Raw genomic sequence first — 17,477 nt, 5'->3', positions numbered from 1 at the left:
CGCGTGCGAGGGGCTGCGCGTGCATCGCGCCAGGATCTCTCCTCCCGTCGCCTCCTTTATTTCGAAGCGTCCCCACACGGGGCACCGCTGAACCCCGGGACCAGCCGGGGGCCCCGACCCCGCTGCGGCCCCTATTTCCGCCTGACCTCGGAGTAGACGGTGCCACCGTCGAGGCGGGGGGCGCTGTGGGGCGCCGGCCCCCCCGGGGTGCTGAAGGTCAGGGTCGAGTACTTGACCTCCTCCTGAAAAAGGCAGCACTGCGTGTCAGGGACCCACAGCCCCCCGCCGGAGCCCCCCGAGATTGCCCAGAGCCTCCCCCTTACCGTGCTGTCCACACCGTCTGCAGCCGGGGCCTCTGTGGGGCAGAGGGGGGGTGAGATGAGCCCGCCAAGGCTTTGGGGGTCCCCGTGACACCCCGAGACACGGGGAGGGGGCTGGGGGTGCAGAGGACTCACCGTGGGGGGTGGCGCTGGGTTTGGCTCCGTTGAGGTTGAGAGAGGTGGGAGCAGAAGACCTGGGGGTAGAGGGGAGCCCTGAGCGGGGACTGGGGGTCCCGGGCGGATCCTGGGGGGGCCCAGGGGGACGCAGCCCCGTTACCTGCCGACGCGGCGCCAGAGCAGGTACCCAGCGGCCGCCAGCAGCAGCAGCCCCAGCAGCGTCCCCAAGACGATGCCGGCGATGGCCCCGCTGCCGAGACCTGGGGGGAGGCGGAGGGGCGCCCCCAAAGAGGGGGGCCCCGGCAGCGAGGGAGCGGGGGCGCCCACCGCCAGAGCCTGCCGCATTGGGGTCCCGCCGTGCGGGGCGGTGACCCCCCGTGCCGGGGCCCCCCCGCTCCCACTCACCCTCTTCCTGCAGCAGCAGCACAGAGGCCTCGGCGGCGCGGCCCAGGGCGGGGTTGGTGGCCCGGCAGCGGTACTCGCCGGCCTGGCCGGGGTCCCCAAAGTCAAGGCGCAGGCGGCTGCCGGTGGCCAGGCTGGCGTTGCCGCGGGCCCAGGCGAAGAGCGGCGGAGGAGCGGCGGCGGCGGCGCAGAGCAGCTCCAGGCGGGAGCCCAGCCGCAGCCACAGGGGTCCCGGCGGGGTGACGGTGACGCCATCGGGACCATCTGCGGGGGAGAGGGGTGAGGGGTCGTGGGGAGGGCGAGGGGACATCGGGGACGTGGGGACAGGCACAGTGTGGGGCCGGGTCAGGGACAGCACGGGACACACGGGGACGGGGACAGACACGGGTCACGAGGGGCGGTGACAGCGTGGGGGGACGGGGACAGGGACACAGGACAGCGATGGCATGGGGACACGGGGACAGGGATGGACACAGGACGCAGGGATGGGGACAGAGGACAGACACGGGGATGGCGCAGGGGACGCAGGCACAGGATGGTGCGGCGGACACGGGGACGGCGTGGGGACTCACAGACGACGGTGACGGTGGCGTCGTCGCTGCGGTTGGCGCTGATGGCGTTGCTGACCTGGCACGCGTAGGCACCGGCATCACCCCGCTGCACCGGCCGCACCGTCAGCGTGCGGTTGTCTGGGGACAGGGACAGGCGGCCGCCAGCCGCCACCGGCGCCCCGTCGTGCAGCCAGGCCACCGTCTCGGTGCCGGGGGGGCTGCGGCAGCTCAGGGTGACGGTGTCGTTCTCCGTCACCGTCGCGTTGTCCGGCGTCACCGCCGGCTGCGTCAGCAACTCTGCGAACAGACGGGCGCAGGGGGGTCAGAGGGTCCTGGCTCGTGTGGTGCCCTTGCACCCGCACCCCCACAGCTCCCCCCTCGCCGCACGGCGCGGTGGCAGGGACGGTGGTGGCGGCAGCGGGGGGGACAGTGGCACAAGCGCCCCTGGCTACTCACCCCAGACCCTCAGCTCCAGCCGGGAGCTGTTCCGGCCGCGGCCACTGTGGGGGTTCAGGGCCTGGCAGACGTAGCCCCCCCCATGCACCAGGGACAGGCGGTCGAGGACCCAGGTGGCCCCGGGGTGCCGGGTCTCCCCAAAAAACCAGGTGTAGTGGGGGGCCGGGACAGCGGCAGCGGCGCAGGTCAGCGTCAGGGGGGACCCGGCCGGCAGGTCGAGGGGCCCCGCTGGGGTGACAGTGACGGCGTCGGGACCGTCTGCGGGGGACAGGGGTCAGGGGCAGCACCGGGGACGGGGGCGACGGCACAGGGACTGATGTGGGGACAGGGGTGACACAAGGTCGTGGAGATGGGACGATGACGGCACTGCTGACATGGGGACAGACACAGGGACGGTGGGGGGGGACGGTGGGATGGACAGGGGGATGGTGTGGGGACAGGGGCGGCACAGGGTTGCAGGGATGGGGACAATGACAGCACTGGGAGATACAGGGACAGCCTGGGGACATGGGGACGGACACGGGGAGGGCGCTGGGGATAGCATGGGGGACATGTGAACAAGCGCAGCAGAGGGTCATGGGGACAGGGCTGACGACGGTGCTGGGGACAGGGGGACAGAGACAGGGACAGCCGAGGGACGTGGGGACAGAGATGGGGCTGACGGTGGGGACAGGGGATAAAGGTGGGGTCAGCACTAGGGACGTGGGGACAGACACAGGGACAGCACGGGGGACGTGGGGACAGACACGGGGCACTGAGGACATGGGGACAAACAGGGGTTCGGTGCTGGGGACACGGGGACGGCGCAGGGGATGGGCACGGCGTGGGGACTCACAAACGACGGTGACGGTGGCGGCGTCGCTGCGGTTGGTGCTGATGGCGTTGCTGACCTGGCACGCGTAGGCACCGGCATCACCCCGCTGCACCGGCCGCACCGTCAGCGTGCGGTTGTCTGGGGACAGGGACAGGCGGCCGCCAGCCGCCACCGGCGCCCCGTCGTGCAGCCAGGCCACCGTCTCGGTGCCGGGGGGGCTGCGGCAGCTCAGGGTGACGGTGTCGTTCTCTGTCACTGTCGCGTTGTCCGGCGTCACCGCCGGCTGCGTCAGGGGGACTGTGCAGGGGACAGACAGTGTCACCGGGGCCTGAGGACTCCAAGGAGGGAGACAGGGACGGTCGGGTCGGGATCGGGTCGGCGCTGCCCCAAGTGCGCCCCGACTCTGGATGCTCCTCCCTCCCACCGTCACCCCGTCTCCGTCCTGAAAGCCCTGGCGAGCGAGGCTGCCCCCACGCCCCATCCCGAAACCCCGAGGCGCAGTTCTGTCCTCGTGTCCCCATCCCAAACCCCGCCGGGGGGGGCACAGGTTTGTCCCCACGCCCCCACGCGGAAACCCTGGGGCTCGGCCCTGGCCTGACACCCCGCGGGGCCTCGTCCCCACGCCCCGGGTGCGCGACACCCTGGGGGGAACACGCAGTCCCCGGCTGCGGTGGGCCCCAGCCCCCCTGTGCCCGGGCAGCACAGGAAGGCGGAAGCGCAGCGAGCGGTTAATGATTCACCGGGTGCCACCAGCGGGGGAACGGGACGGGGACGCCTCTGGCACCCCGAAATGGCGCAGCAAGCAGGGGCGTAGGGTGGCCAAAGGCCGCCGGGCGCGTCGCGGTCCCCACCCTCCCCGCGCCCTTCGCTCGGGGGTTTCGGCGCTCTCTGGGGCAGGACGGCGGCCGAGAGGACGGACGGACGGACGGCAGTCGCCCCGGAAAGGGCCCGGCGGGTCCAGGGGCGCGGCGGGGACTCACCGTGGACGACCAGGCTGGCGCTGGCGCTGGCGCTGGCCGGCTGCCGCACGGCCACGGTGTAGGCGCCGCTGTCGTTCAGGCGCAGCTGGCGGATGCACATGGAGCAGTCGGCGGCGCCCGTCTCCCGCCCGGTGTGCGCCGACCCGTTCAGCTGCCCCAGATCCGGCTCCGCAAAGTAGGTGAAGATCTCGAAGGCCAAGTCGGTGCTGGGCGCCCGGTACCAGGAGCAGGACAGGACCCTGCCGGGCGCTGGCTCCAGCACGAAGGTGACGTCGCCCCCGGCCCGGGCGGCCGCGGGGTCCTGGCGGATGGCGAAGGGGGGGGCCTGGCCCCGTGCCGGCGGTGGGCAGGAGAGCAGGAGGGCAGCTGCGGGGGGAGGAGACAGCGTCAGCCCCGGGGGACACGTCCCCGGAGGGTTTTCGTGGTGGGATGGGTATAGACCCCCGAGGCTGGAGAGGACCCTAAGACGGACCCCCCAGGTGAACCCCAGGACAGAGGGGACCCTGCAGGGGACCCCAGATGGAGCCTGGGGGGAAGGGGAGCCCGAGAGGGAACCCCAGGTGGGTCCCAGAACAGAGGGGACCCCGCAGTAGACCCCAAGGAGACCTGGGAGTGGGGATGAACCAAGAGAGACCCCAGGGGAGGTCCTGGGAGACGGAGGGGACCCCTGAGGGACCCCAGGGAGGCCCCGAAGGCAGAGGGGCCCCACCATGCCCCACTGCCCCCCACCTGTCAGGACGGTGGCGCCGCAGGGGCTCCGCCGGGGGCCCGGCGCTCGGTGGTCCATGGCAACTCGCCGGACGCTCGGGTCCTCCGCTGCGGCAGCCGTGCCCGTGGCCGTGCCTGGTGAGAGGGAGGGGACAGCCCGGCCCTCCCTGGGGGACGAGCTTCCCCACACCAGCCCCGTGGTGGCACGTGTGCCAGGACCTGCCAACGTCACCACGGCGGGGAGCCCGGGGTGCCCTGGCACGGCCGCGGCCCCTCCCTGGGGAAGGGACCGCCCCCAGGGGCACCGCTGGACCAGGGCTTGGGGTCAAAGCACAGGGGGGCTGCCATCGGGGTGCCCCGACGGGTCCCCAGACCGGGGCCTGTGACGGGGGTGCCCCAGGAGGCTGCGAGGCGGATGGGGATGGAGGCGGAGACGGTGTGGGGACATCGGGACAGCACAGAGGGGACAGAGAACAGCATGAGGGACCCGGGGACAGGGATCGACACGGGGAGAGATGGGGACAGCACAGGGATGGGGAAAGGGACAGCATGAGGGACATTGGGACAGGGATGGACATAGGGACAGGCATGGGGATGGGCGTGGGGACAGGGATGGACACGGGGACAGCGCGGGGGGGACGGGGATGGTGGGGGGAAAGGGGACAGGCACGAGGACAGGGAGGGTGGGGGCAGGTGGGACAGGGCCGGCCGTGGCGACACGGTGGGGCCAGGGACACCACGGCATCACCCCAGCTCCAGTGGGGAGGGGACGCCCCCCCTGATCCCGGTGACATCAGGGCCTGCGGCCGGGAGCGAGGGGGGGCCAGAGTCCATTTTGGGGGTGGGGATGTGGCGAGGGCGGGCGGGTATCAACCCCCCCAGGTACTTCCCGGCAGCGCCGCCTCACGTCGGGGGGGTCGCGGGTGCTGGGGGGGAATAAAGGTGCGGCAGGTCCCCCCCCGGGACAAAATGGCTCCGGCGCTGCTGCTGCTGCTGCTGCTGCTGCCGCTGCTGGGGGGGGTCCCCGCCGCCCCCCGGCCCCCCCAGAGCTTCCCAGGGGTGGGAGATGCCCGCCGGCATCGCCCCCCCTTGGCGATGCTCCCACCGAAGTCTGGGGGTGCTGACGGCATCGGCGGCCTGGCAGCCCCCCCGGGACGGCCGTGTGCCTGCGAGAGAGAGGGTGAGGGAGCGCGGGGGGCGGGGTGGGGGGTTCGGGGGACCCCTCTGACCCCCCGGCCCCCTCTGCCTCCCCAGGGTCCTCTCGCGCCCCCCGGAGCCGCTGGCGGGGACGGTGCTCCCGGCGCTGCCGCCCGCGCGCCCCCACCAAGGGGCTCTCCCTGCCCCTCTAGGGAACCCCGCGACCCCCGGACCTGCAGGGCCCCCCCGAGCCTCGGACCGCCCTGGACGCCGCCGCTGACCGCCCCGACGCCTCGGCACCCCCCGTGACCCCCCGTGACCCCCCGCAAGCCCGGGTCGGACACCCCCGCGCTCCCCAGGGCCTCCCGGTGCCCCCCCGACCCCCTTTAGCTACCCCTACCCCCGACCCCCCGTGACCCCCCCGACCCCCCTCTGACCTCGGGGTCACGGTGTCAGGGGTCGCGACCCGCCCAATAAAGGCCTCAGCAAAGCGCCGACTCCGCCGCGCCGGGTCAGGGGTCGCGACCCCGCGGGGACGCGCCGGGGGTCGGGGTCAGCGCGCATGCGCGGCCGGGGGCGGGGGGGCGGTGGCGGTTGCCAGGGCGACGCGCGCGGCACCTGACGGCGATTGGACAAGACGCGTCACGTGGCCGGAAGCGGCGGGGCGGTGGAGCGCAGGTGGGAAAAGAGGCGGGGGGTGGGGGGAGGAGGGACCCGAAATGGGGGTGGGAAAGGGGGGAGAAAGGGGCCGCTGCGGGGGGCCGCGGGCTCCACGGTCACCCAGACACCCCCCTGTGCCCCCCCCCGTCATCCAGATACCCCCCCTGTGCCCCCCACGCCCCCCCCGTGCCCCCCACAGTCACCCAGACACCCTCCTGTGCCCCACGGCCCCCCTGTAACCCCCCGGTCACCCAGACACCCCCCCGTGCCCCCCCTGGTCACCCAGACACCCCCCTGTGCCCCACGACCTCCCCCCGTGCGCCCCCCCGTCACCCAGACAGCCCCCTGTGCCCCACGGCCCCCCCGTGCCCCCCACAGTCACCCAGACACCCCCTGTGCCCCACAGCCCCCCTGTGCCCCCCCGGTCACCCAGACACCCCCCCGTGCCCCCCCCGCTCACCCAGACACCCCCCTGTGCCCCACGGCCCCCCCGTGCCCCCCCCGCTCACCCAGACACCCCCACAGCCCACTGTCGCTGTGCCCTCGGCCCCAGCGCGGGTTGCACGGGGATGTCTCTGTCCCAGCAGCCGCCCCTGTCCCCGTGCCCCCTGCCCCGCTGTCCCCTGCCCCACTCCCTTGCTCAACCCCAGCCGGCCCCTGCCCCAGACGCCCCGCTGGGGCCCTCGAGCTGCCCCTGCCAGGGGGTGCTGGTGCCCCGCGGCCCTTCCCCGTCCCCTCTGCCCCACTTGCTCGGCCCGTCCGGCCCCAGGCGCCTCCCAGGGCCCCCCAGAACCAGCCCCTGCGAGTCCCACGTCCCTCGCTCCTCCCTGAGGTGGAGCCGGCGCTTTATAACGGGGCACCGGCACCCCGGAGCTGATCCTCACCCCCCTGCCCCACTCTTTGGCCCCATAACTGACCCTCAGCCCCCATAACCCTCTCTCACCCCCCTGTCCCACTCCTTTGGCCCCATAACTGACCCTCAGCCCCCATAACCATCTCTCACCCCCCTGCCCCACTCCTTTGGCCCCATAACTGACCCTCAGCCCCCATAACCCTCTCTCACCCCCCTGCCCCGCTCCTTTGGCCCCACAGCCCTGCCCAGCCCCGGCTGCCTCCCGGGGACCCCCGTGCCAGCCCCCCAGCCTCCCGCTCCTCCTGGGGGCACAGGGGCCAGTTCATAAGGGGGTGAGGGCGCCCCCTGACCCTCCCGCTCCGGCAGCATGGACGCCCGGCCGCTCTTCCAGTCGCTGCAGGCGCTGGCAGACGACAACGCCTCCTTCTTCCAGCGGAGCGGCACCGAGAGCGGCCGCCGCTTCGCTGCCGCCTTCGCCGCGCTGCGGGAGCACGGCCGGCGCCTGGAGCCGGCCCTGCGGCACTTCGCCCGCCTCTACCACCGCTTCGACCTGGACGAGGCCACGCCAGGCAACGGCTACCGCAGCCTGGTGCAGACTGCGTGCTGCTGCCTGGCCCACGCCGTCCACAAGAGCCGCTACGTGGCCGCCCACCGCCGCAGCGTCTTCTTCCGCGCCGGGCACAACGTGGCCGAGCTGGAGGCCTACTGCGCCGCGCTGGCCCAGCTGCGTGCCCTGCTCTGCCTGGCCCAGCGGCTGCTGGCCCAGAACCGCCCCGGCTGCCTCTTCCCGCCCGAGGAGGACGGCCTGAGCGAGCTGGTGCTGCGCGAGTACAGCACCATGCACAACGGCTGCTTCTACGGCCGCTGCCTCGGCTTCCAGGTGACCGTGGGGACGTCAGGACAGGCCGGTGGGGGGACGTGGGGGTGGGTCTGGACCAGTGGGACACGGGGACACACTGGCACGGGGGATTTGGGTCGGTGGGACAAGGGGACGGGTTGGTTGGCGCGGGGACGTGGGGCCTTGGGCTTGTGGTGGAGAGGGGCAGGGACATGGGGACACGGTGCCTCGAGGCAGGGGACGTGTGAGGATGTGCTGGGACACGGCATTGCGCTCACGCGGTGCCTGGGGCTGCGGGTGTGCCGGGACACGGGGACACAGTGAAACGGGGACACGTCCCAGGGGGTTGTGTTTGCACGAGGCAGGGGTCACAGCCGTGTGGGACACGGGGCGTGGGGGCACGAGGAGCACGGGGACAGGCGCGGGTTCCCACGGTGCTGGCCTTGGACGGGCGGCCCGTGGGGACACGGGGACGGGCAGTGACAGGCGGTGCCATCTCCACAGTTCGCCCCTTCCATCCGCCCCTTCCTGCAGACCATTGCCATCGGCCTCGTCTCCTTCGGGGAGAACTACAAGCGCAACGACATGGGGCTGGGTGAGTGCCGGGGGGCTGGCGGGGGGGGTCCCGGGTGCCAAGTCCACCCTGTCACCCACCCTGTCCCCCCCCAGGGGTGGCGGCCGGGTCCCTCTTCACCAGTGGGAAGTTCGCCATTGACCCCGAGCTGCGAGGGCACGAGTTTGAGCGCCTGACGCAGAACCTGGACGTGCATTTCTGGAAGAGCTTCTGGAACCTGACGGAGACCGAGCTGCTGGCGGTGAGCAGGGGCTGGGACCCTCCCCGGGACCCCCCGGGCACGGCGCTCGGCTGGGGGGCACGGGGGTCCCACTGCGGAGGGCAGAGGGAGGGGGCTGTCTGCTATGGGGCAGCCCAGGGGGACCCGCACCCCCTGACCCCCTCTCTCTGCAGTCGGTGGCCAGCATGACGGCCACGCAGGTGGGGGTGTGCCGGGCGCTGACGGTGCCCCCCGAGCCCCTGGAGCTGCCGCTGGCGGCCGACCCCTCGGTCACCGTCACCATCGCCCCCCCGGTGGCCCACACCGGCCCAGGCCCCGTCCACATGCGGCTGCTCTCCTACCAGCTGCGCGAGGGGCAGGTGAGGGCGGGGGGGGGCACGTTGGGGGGCACCCACAGCGGGGATGGGGGGAGGACACACCTGCTGAGGGAAGCTGTTTGCTGGGGGGCACGGGGTTAACCCACCGTGGGGGGCACAGTGGGGTGTCCCTGTTGTGGGGGGTCCCTGGGGGTGTGTGGGGCAGGGCTGTCTGCTGGGGGGGACACACTGTGGCGCGTGCTGGGGGGGTCCCTGCCGCGGGGGTGTGGGGCAGGGCTGTCTGCTGGGGGTCGTGCTGGGGAGGGGGGCAGGGGCAGGCGCCAGGGTCCCCTGCAGTGGGCGGGGCTCATCCTGCTCCCCCCTCCCCAGGACAGTGCGGCGCTGAGCGCCCTGACACGCACCGAGGGGCCGCGGGCGCCGCTGCGGTGGTGGCGGGGGCCCCCCCTGCCCCCCTCGCCCGCCCTCCTGGTCCACTTCCACGGGGGGGGCTTCGTGGCGCAGACATCCCGCTCCCACGAGCCCTACCTGCGGGGGTGGGCCCGCGAGCTGGGCGCCCCCATCCTCTCCGTGGACTACGCCCTGGCCCCCGAGGCTCCCTTCCCCCGGGCGCTGGAGGAGTGCTTCTACGCCTACTGCTGGGCCCTGCGCAACTGCCGCCTGCTGGGTCAGACCCGGGGGGCAGCGGGGCGCGGGGGGGTGTGGGGGCTGCTGCGGGGCGGAGGATGTGGGGAACCCCCTGTAAGAGCTGATTGGGGGGGGCCCTGCCGTGGGGGGTCAGACCCCGGCCGCGTGGCTGCCGCCCCCCGTGCTGCCGCCGGGGTGACCCCGCCCGTCCCGCCGCAGGCTCGACGGCGCAGCGCGTGTGCCTGGCGGGCGACAGCGCGGGCGGCAACCTCTGCCTGACCGTGTCGATGCGCGCGGCCGCCGTGGGGGTGCAGGCGCCCGACGGCATCATGGCGGCCTACCCCGTCACCCTGGTGCAGGCCGCCGTGTCCCCCTCCCGCCTGCTGACGCTGCTGGACCCGCTCCTGCCCCTCGGTGTCCTGTGCAAGTGCCTCAGCGCCTACGCAGGTGGGGGCACGGGGGAGATGGGGGGCACGCGGAGGATTGCAGGGACATGGGGGCTGGGGGAGAAGAGGGGACGTGGGGGCCTGGGGGAGTCGGGGGACATGGAGGAGACATGGGGGGCTGCAGAAGACAGGGCTGGGGGATGTGGGGGTTGGTTTAGGGGGGGACGTGGGGGGCTGGGGGAGGTGGGGGATCGGGGGGACACGGAGGGGACATGGGGGGCTGGGGAAGGTGGGGGATCGGGGGGACACGGAGGTGACATGGGGGGCTGGGGAAGGTGAGGGATCGGGGGGACACGGAGGGGACATGGGGGGCTGGGGAAGGTGGGGGATCGGGGGACACGGAGGGGACATGGGGGGCTGGGGAAGGTGGGGGATCGGGGGGACACGGGACATGGGGGGCTGGGGAAGGTGGGGGATCGGGGGACACGGAGGGGACATGGGGGGCTGGGGAAGGTGGGGGATCGGGGGACACGGGACATGGGGGGCTGGGGAAGGTGGGGAATCGGGGGGACACGGAGGGGACATGGGGGGCTGGGGGAAGAAGGGGGACACAGGATAGTAGGCGGAGACTGGGGGGACACGGGACATACGGGGCAGGGGCAGCCCTCGGGCGCGCTCCCCCACCCCGCCCCAGCAGGGCTGCTGAAGCCAGTTGGGGACCCCCTGCCCCCCAGGGACAGAGGGGGAGGCCGAGCCCCCCACCCTGGAGACCCTCAGCCCCACGCGGCTGCTGCGCCGTGACACAGCCCTGCTGCTGCGTGACCTGCGCCGGGGGGCGGCCGCCTGGCTGGGGGGTCTCTTCCGCGGGGCCCCCCCTCACCCCGGTAAGGCAATGGGGGGAATGGGGGGACGGGGGAGGGCGAACCCTGCCCCGCGCCAGCAGGTTTGGGGTGCTGGGGGCGCCGGGGGTGGGGATCTGGGGAGACGGAGGGGGTGGGGATCTGGGGAGACGGAGGTGGTGGGGACATGGGGTGTAGGGGTGGGACACTGGGAGTTTTGAGGGACATGGAGGAGGTGTTGGGGACCCCGGGGGGACTTGGGGACACCGGAGGAGGGGATTTGGGGTCCTCACACCCCCACCCCACAGACTCGGCACGCAAGAGCATCTCGGAGGCGGCAGGGGGGCTGCGGGAGGAGCAGCCCCCCCCCAGCTCCCCCCTGGGGGATCCCCCCAATGGCGAGGGGACCCCCAAGGACGGGGGGGACGCACTGGAGTACCCGGACGAGTTCCAGCCCCTGCGCAGCCAGGGGCCCCCCGCCTGCTTCGACCTGCCTCCCGCCCCCCTGGCCAGGAACCCCTACATGTCCCCACTGCTGGCCCCCGACGGCATGCTGGGGGCGCTGCCCCCCGTCCACCTGGTGGTGAGTACCCCGAGACCCCCTGCCCTCCCCACGGGTCCCCCAAGCCCCTGACGTGTCCTGACAGACACCCCCACGTTCCCCTGACAACCCCTCGCCCATGGATGCCCCCACGTCCCCACCGATGTCCCGCGTCCCCCGACACCCCCGCGCTCCATGTGCCCACGTCCCCACTGCCTCCCGTGCCCCCCATACCCCCACCTCCCTCTGACCCTCCCGTGACCACTCGTGCCCCCGCCCCCAGGCCTGTGCGCTGGACCCGATGCTGGACGACTCGGTGGCGCTGGCCCGGCGGCTGCGGGCGCTGGGGCGGCCGGTGACGCTGCAGGTGGTGCCCGACCTGCCCCACGGCTTCCTCAGCCTGGGACCCCTGAGCCCCGAGACCCGCCAGGCCACCGCCATCTGCACCCGCCTCATCCGCGACATCCTCCAGCCCCCCAGTGCCCCCCCCGACGGCCCCCGCCGTGGGTCGCTGCTGCTGGGCCCCCGCAGGGACAGCCTGGCCCCACAAGACGGTCTCCGCCGGGGGTCACTGCTGGCGGGCCCCCGCAGGGACAGCCTGGCCCCACAGGACAGCCCCCGCCGTGGGTCTGTGCTGTCGGGGCCCCGCAGGGACAGCCTGGCCCCACAGGACAGCCCCCGCCGTGGGTCGCTGCTGCTGGGGGCACGGCGAGACAGCCTGGCCCCGCAGGACAGCCCCCGCCGTGGGTCGCTGCTGCTGGGGCCCCGCAGGGACAGTCTGGCCCCACAGGACAGCCCCCGCCGTGGGTCACTGCTGCTGGGGGGCCACCGGGAGAGCTTGGTGACACACGGTGTGGGGGCCACGGCAAACCTCGGCTCCCCGGCTGCAACGACCCACAGCGTGGGGGATGTGGGAGGCCCTGGAGCTGCCCCGGCCCACGGCTCAACGGCTGCAGCCGACCCCAGCGTGGGGGGCACATCGACCCACGGCTCTGCAACCGCCCCGACCCACGGCGGCAGCGCTCCACCTGTGACCAGCCCTAGCACGGCCCTGACCCACGACACCAGGGTCGAAGGTGACGGCGCTGCCCCGACCCACGGCACCAGCACTATCCCGACCCACGGCACCGGGGTCGAAGGCGATGGCGCTGCCCCGACCCACGGCACCGGGGCCACCTCGACCCACGGCACCAGCGCTGCCCCGACCCATGGCACTGGGGCCACTTTGACCCACAGCAGTGGCACCACCCTGACCCACAGCACTAGGGCTGGACTGACCCACGGCGACGGCACCGCATTGACCCACACGGACAGCACCGCCCTGACGCACGGCACCGGGGCTGCACTGACCCACGGCGCCGCCCTGAACCACGGGACCACGGCGCTCCCATCCCACGGCGCAGGCTCCCTGCCGGGCCCCGAGGCCGACGACGGCCCCCGGCGCCCCTCGGCGCAGCCACGCCCGTGCTGCGGGGCCCTGACGGAGGGGGGCGCCCCCAGCCCCCCGGACCCCGGCGCCCCCCGGCCGCCCCCCGGTCGGGGGCGCAGTGCGGCCCAGCCGCTCGCCCGCCGCCCCAGCGGCCCCGCGGGGCGCGAGGTGGGGTCCTGAGCCCCCGGTGCGGGGAATAAAGACCGGCTGACACCACGGGCGGCCTGCCTGCGCGGCGGGGAGGGGCGGGGCGGGCGGGTGACCCACCGGGAGCAGCCCCCTTGAGCCCCGCGCCGTGGCCCCTGCAGTCCCCGTAGCCCCCACCCCGCTGCCCCCTGCAGCTGCCCCCATACACGGGGAGCCCCGCTGCTTTCCGGGCCCCCTCCCCCGGGGGTCCGTGGGGCGGGTCCGTGGGGCGGGCTGGGGAAGCGGGACGCGCCCGACACACGGCCCACGCGAAGGGTGGGGCCCCCCCCCCCCGCCCCAGGGCTCCGAGGGATCCAGGCATCCAGGGCAGCCGCTCCTCCTGCGTGGGGACCCGCGGGCGCCCCGCAGCCCCATGGACTGCCCCGCGGCCTGCCCCACGGCACGCCCCGTCCTGACACAGCCACCCCCCGCGCCCCGATCCTGCCAGGCGCTGCCCCAGGACTGGGGGTCGGGGCTGTGCGACTGCTGGCTCGGCGACGGCATTGGTGAGTGGGGGGACACGGGGTGGGGGCGACAGGGCTGCCGGGGGATGCCCCACGGCCCGTACCCTGCCGCGGGGCACCCCCTGACCTGACCTGTCTCCCCCAGGGCTGTGGGGCACGGCCTGCCCCTGCCTGCTGGCCTGCCGGCTGGCGCGGGCAGCGGGCGAGAGCGGGCTCCTGCCCTGCCTGCCCGGGGCGATGGTGGGGCTGCGCACCCTCCTGCGCCAGCAGCTCCGGATTCGGGTATGGCCCCGGGCAGGAGCTTGGTGGTCCCCAGCAAGGGCAGGGGGTTGGGGGATCCCTGGGGGGGAGCAGGGCAGGGGGAAGGTTTGGCTGCTCCCCTAACCCAGGGCTGAGGGGTTTGGGGATTGCCATGAACAGCAGGATTTGGGGGGGGGGTTCTGGGGAGGGTTTGGGGTGTCCCCCCCATCCCAAGGGCAGGAGGGTTTGGGGGTGTCCAGGGCGGGGAGTGTTCTGTGTGGGGAGCAAAGGGGTTGGAGTGTCCCCTCTGCCCAGGGCAGGAGGGTTTGGGGGGGACAGGAGGGTTTGGGATCTCCAGGGGGAATGGGAGGCCTGGGGGCAGCGCGAAGGGTTTTGGGACCCGCCCCGACGCCCCATTTCCCCAGGGCTGCGTGCTGGAGGACTGGGCGGCCGTCTGCTTCTGCTGCCCCTGCGCCGTCTGCCAGATGGCCCGCGAGCTGCGGGTCTCCTGCTGAGCCCAAACGGGGGGGTATTTGCCCCAATAAACGGGGTGAGGCACCCCCAGGACAGCAGAGACACCCTAGAAGAGGGAGATTTCACCCCAAAGTGGGGCTATTCACCCTGAAATGTGGCACGTCCCCCCCAGCCCCCTAATAAACATCCTGACCCCCCCACCCCTGTGTCCTGGCTGATTTCAAGGACAGGCTGGGGGGCAAATGGTGTTTATTAACCTCCCCCCCCAACAGCCGGGGGGGGTGTGTGCAAAACAGAGTGCAACGAGGCGATTCCCCCCCCCCCCAAAATGCTGGAGTGACCCCCACACCAAAGGGCTGGAAGCAGCACCCCCATTCCCCCTGCCCCCCCCCCTCCCCCCAAATAAATACAGGTGTAAAGGGGAGGGGGAGTAGCACCCTGGCACACCCCCCCCCTCCCCAAAATAGGGGGCAACACGCTGCCCCACCCAAATACTGGAGTGTTTTGTTGTGAAAGGAGGGGGTAGCCCCTGCCCACCCCCCCCAAATAAGGGCGATGTGCTGCCCCCCCCATCCAGGGGTGCTGTGCAGGGCAACAGGGGGGCAGCCCCCACCCCCCCAGAATGTTGGGGTAACACATTGCACCCACCCCCAAAATACTGGGGGGAGGAACAGGGGACAGTGCCCTGTGTGAGTACAGGGGTGCTGCACACCCATCCCACCCACCAAACACTGGGGTGCTGCACCCCCCCCCTCCCCCCCATAAATTGGGGGGTGCCCCACAGGGCAGACACGGGCGCAGCACCCCCCTTCTCCCCCACGTCCAGGGGTGTCCCCCAGGGCCGAGTGCCGCCCCGGAAGCGGGGTGCGTCCCCCCCTCAGAGCGCCATGGAGGTGAGCTCGTGGGCCAGTCCCGCCTTGCGCGCCGGCGGGCCCCCCCCGTACTCCTGCAGCCCCTGCCGCAGCGTCACCAGGGCGGAGGCCAGGGCGGCACGGTGGGGCCCCCGCGGCCCCCCCGGCAGCTGCAGCAGGAGCGTGGCCACCGCCGCCACCCCCGTCCTCGGTGGGCTCCAGCGTCACCGGCCCCGCGCCGGGCAGCGGGTGGGCCGGGGCGGCGGCAGGGCGGCGGTGGGGGGGCCCCGGGGGCGCGCCCCGCTCGAAGCAGACGGTGACCTTGGCGAAGGGGCGGCTGGCCATCTTGCTCATCTCCTGGAGGTGCCGGCGCTGCTCGTGGCGGGCGTCCAGCCCCTGCTTGGCCTTCCAGAGCAGGACGCAGAGGGCGAGGAAGAGGAAAAAGCAGGAGAAGAAGACGGAGAAGAAGACGAAGAGGTCGATGTGGGCCTGGTCCTGGCGGAAGAAGAGCAGCCCCTGCGAGGGGCCGCCCCGCGGGCCCCCCACCCCCAGCAGCAGCAGGTAGAAGCGGCTGGACTTGAGGGGGTGCAGGGCGTGGGGGTAGGTCAGCACCAGCCGGTCCCGCACCCCCCGCACCACCAGCGCCGCCGCCGCCTCCCGCACCGTCAGGTAGGTGACCAGCCCGGCGGCGCGCTCCTCCCGCAGCCGCGTGGCATTGGCGGCGCCGGCGGGGTGCGGGGGTCTGGAGGCGGACGACGTGGCGGCCGGTGGCGGGGTCGACGTCGACGGCGAAGGTGTCGTAGGCGGTGGAGACAAAGAGGTCGACGCCGCCGAAGGTGACGTCCAGCGTGATGCGGATGTCGACGTTGGTGAACTTGGGCTGGACGCCGAAGAGGACGGTGCGGCCGGGCCCCAGGTGCTGGAGCTGGGGCTGGTGGAAGCAGTTGCTCTGCGAGGTGGGGTCCAGCAATACTCCTGCTCCACCGCCATCAGCCGGTAGCACTGCTGCCCCCCCACCGGGTGCCCGTGGAAGGAGTCGCGACACTTGGCGCACTGTGGGGGGACGGGGGGCGTCAGCAGCGAGCCGGCCCGTGGGCACGGGGACACGAGCACCGGGGCAGCACCAGGACTGAGGGGGGGCACGGGGACAGGGCACAGGGACAGGAGTGTGGGGACAACAGGGACGTGGGTGTGGGGACAACACAGGACACGGGTGTGGGGACAACAGGTACAAGAGCGCAGGGACATGGGTATGGGATCACAGGGACGTGGGCGTAAGGACATGGGTGTGGGGACAACGGGTGTGGGGATGACAGGGACGTGGGTGTGGGGACAACACAGGACATGGGTGTGGGGATCACAGGGACGTGGGCGTAAGGACATGGGTGTGGGGACAACAGGTACCAGGGCACAGGGACCGGGGCGTGGGGACGCAGTGGGGGTGCCAGTGCCGACCTGCTGCTTGTAGCAGTCCTTCTTGTCGGCGGGGCTGCTGCCCTGGCAGCTGCCCGTCTCGGTGTTGTTCTGGCAGGGACACCCCGTCCCGTCCAGCTCGTTGCACGTGTCCAGCGTGCCCGTTGCACTGGCACCTGGGGGCGTCACAGGGGGCTCGCACGAGGGGACTCCCTGGCACGAGGGTCCCCCCGCCCCGTCGCACGAGGGCCCGTACTTGGTGCAGGCGCCGTCGAGGAGGAAGAAGCCGGGCCGGCAGCCATCGCAGCGCTCGCCCACGCTGTTGTTCTGGCAGTTGACGCACACGGCCGCCTCCTCGCTCGGCCCCTCCGACACCCACGTGGGGATCTGGGGGGGGACGGGGTGGGCGGGGTGCACAGCTGCCCCCCGGGAGGAGCGGGGGACCCCCCTGGCAGCGGAGGGAGGGGGGCAGGTGACGGGACGCTCCCCTGGACCCAGGACCCCTCCCCCCTGCTGCTGTGGGGCACCCCCTGGGGACCCCCAGCCCCACTGACCATGGCGGGCTCGAGGGGGAAGCGGGCAGGGTCGCGGCGGGCGCGCTCGTACTCCTCCCGGGAGATGCAGACGGCGGCGTTGTGGCGGCAGAAGCTGCGGCAGGGCCGGCACGAGCCCCGGCCCGCGCCGAGCCCACGAAGAGCGGCCGGCACCGCTCGCACTGCGGCCCTGCCGTGGGGGCAGGCTCAGCCCCTGCGCGCTGCGGCCTGCCCCACAGCTCCCCACCCCGCAGCCCCCCGCCCCGCAGCTCCCTGCCCCGCAGCCCCGCCACAGCCCGCCCTGTCACCCTCTTTTGTCCTTGCCCCACATCCCCCCCGCCCCGCAGCCCCCCCACACCCTGCCCTGCCCACGGCCGCCCCACCTTGGTGTTGTTGAAGCACTGGAGGCACTGGTCGCGGGCGGAGGGGTCGCGGCACTGGCTGTGCCCGTTGCACTGGCACTGCACCGAGCAGTTGTGCCCCACGTAGCCGAAGTGGCAGCGGCAGCGGTTGGGCTCCACGCACGTCCCGTTACTCACAGTCTGTGTGT

General features: G+C 73.2%; 4 protein-coding genes across 10 annotated transcripts in view; 2 read left to right on the top strand and 2 right to left on the bottom strand.

The window, feature by feature from the left end:
* Positions 1-14: 14 nt before the first annotated feature.
* LOC141918938 (cell adhesion molecule CEACAM1-like) lies at positions 15-5,641 on the bottom strand. 3 transcript variants are annotated; one of them, XM_074813901.1, is made up of 10 exons: positions 4,370-5,641; positions 3,641-4,006; positions 2,682-2,957; positions 1,847-2,104; positions 1,412-1,687; positions 843-1,103; positions 598-697; positions 456-514; positions 324-355; positions 15-242 (listed from the first exon to the last, which is right to left on the bottom strand). In XM_074813901.1, exons 1-10 carry the CDS (start codon positions 4,425-4,427, stop codon positions 132-134), a joined length of 1,797 nt encoding a protein of 598 aa, XP_074670002.1. In that variant the 5' UTR covers positions 4,428-5,641; the 3' UTR covers positions 15-131. The 3 variants fall into 3 exon arrangements, with proteins under 3 accessions (XP_074670002.1, XP_074670003.1, XP_074670004.1); XM_074813902.1 differs by having other exon boundaries at positions 921-1,103; XM_074813903.1 differs by lacking the exon at positions 598-697.
* A 154-nt stretch (positions 5,642-5,795) lies between these two features.
* Positions 5,796-14,328, top strand: LIPE (lipase E, hormone sensitive type). Of its 5 annotated transcripts, XM_074813896.1 has the most exons (12): positions 5,796-6,163; positions 7,365-7,878; positions 8,341-8,431; positions 8,506-8,651; positions 8,804-8,989; positions 9,317-9,611; positions 9,791-10,018; positions 10,692-10,841; positions 11,105-11,379; positions 11,621-13,458; positions 13,562-13,698; positions 14,082-14,328. In XM_074813896.1, exons 2-10 carry the CDS (start codon positions 7,366-7,368, stop codon positions 12,944-12,946), a joined length of 3,210 nt encoding a protein of 1,069 aa, XP_074669997.1. In that variant the 5' UTR covers positions 5,796-6,163; position 7,365; the 3' UTR covers positions 12,947-13,458; positions 13,562-13,698; positions 14,082-14,328. The 5 variants fall into 5 exon arrangements, with proteins under 5 accessions (XP_074669997.1, XP_074670001.1, XP_074670000.1 ...); XM_074813900.1 differs by having other exon boundaries at positions 8,371-8,431; positions 11,621-13,698; XM_074813899.1 differs by having other exon boundaries at positions 10,698-10,841; positions 11,621-13,698.
* Positions 13,326-14,171, top strand: CNFN (cornifelin). Its single transcript, XM_074813905.1, has 3 exons — positions 13,326-13,458; positions 13,562-13,698; positions 14,082-14,171. The coding sequence occupies exons 1-3, from the start codon at positions 13,326-13,328 to the stop codon at positions 14,169-14,171; spliced, it is 360 nt and encodes a 119-aa protein (XP_074670006.1).
* A 439-nt stretch (positions 14,329-14,767) lies between the features above and the next one.
* The window catches only part of MEGF8 (multiple EGF like domains 8), a gene marked incomplete at its 5' end in the record, with an annotated part of 5,833 nt that continues 3,123 nt past the window's right edge, over positions 14,768-17,477 (bottom strand). The window contains 10 exon segments of the mRNA XM_074813908.1: positions 14,768-15,184; positions 15,186-15,723; positions 15,725-15,947; positions 15,950-16,034; positions 16,437-16,547; positions 16,549-16,570; positions 16,651-16,781; positions 16,949-17,073; positions 17,076-17,133; positions 17,311-17,461. Of these exon segments, the coding sequence (XP_074670009.1) occupies positions 15,008-15,184; positions 15,186-15,723; positions 15,725-15,947; positions 15,950-16,034; positions 16,437-16,547; positions 16,549-16,570; positions 16,651-16,781; positions 16,949-17,073; positions 17,076-17,133; positions 17,311-17,461 (1,621 nt within the window).

Source organism: Strix aluco, unplaced genomic scaffold, assembly GCF_031877795.1.
Source record: "Strix aluco isolate bStrAlu1 unplaced genomic scaffold, bStrAlu1.hap1 HAP1_SCAFFOLD_147, whole genome shotgun sequence".
NCBI lineage: Eukaryota > Metazoa > Chordata > Aves > Strigiformes > Strigidae > Strix > Strix aluco.
This window is presented reverse-complemented; position numbering and strand designations above follow the sequence as displayed.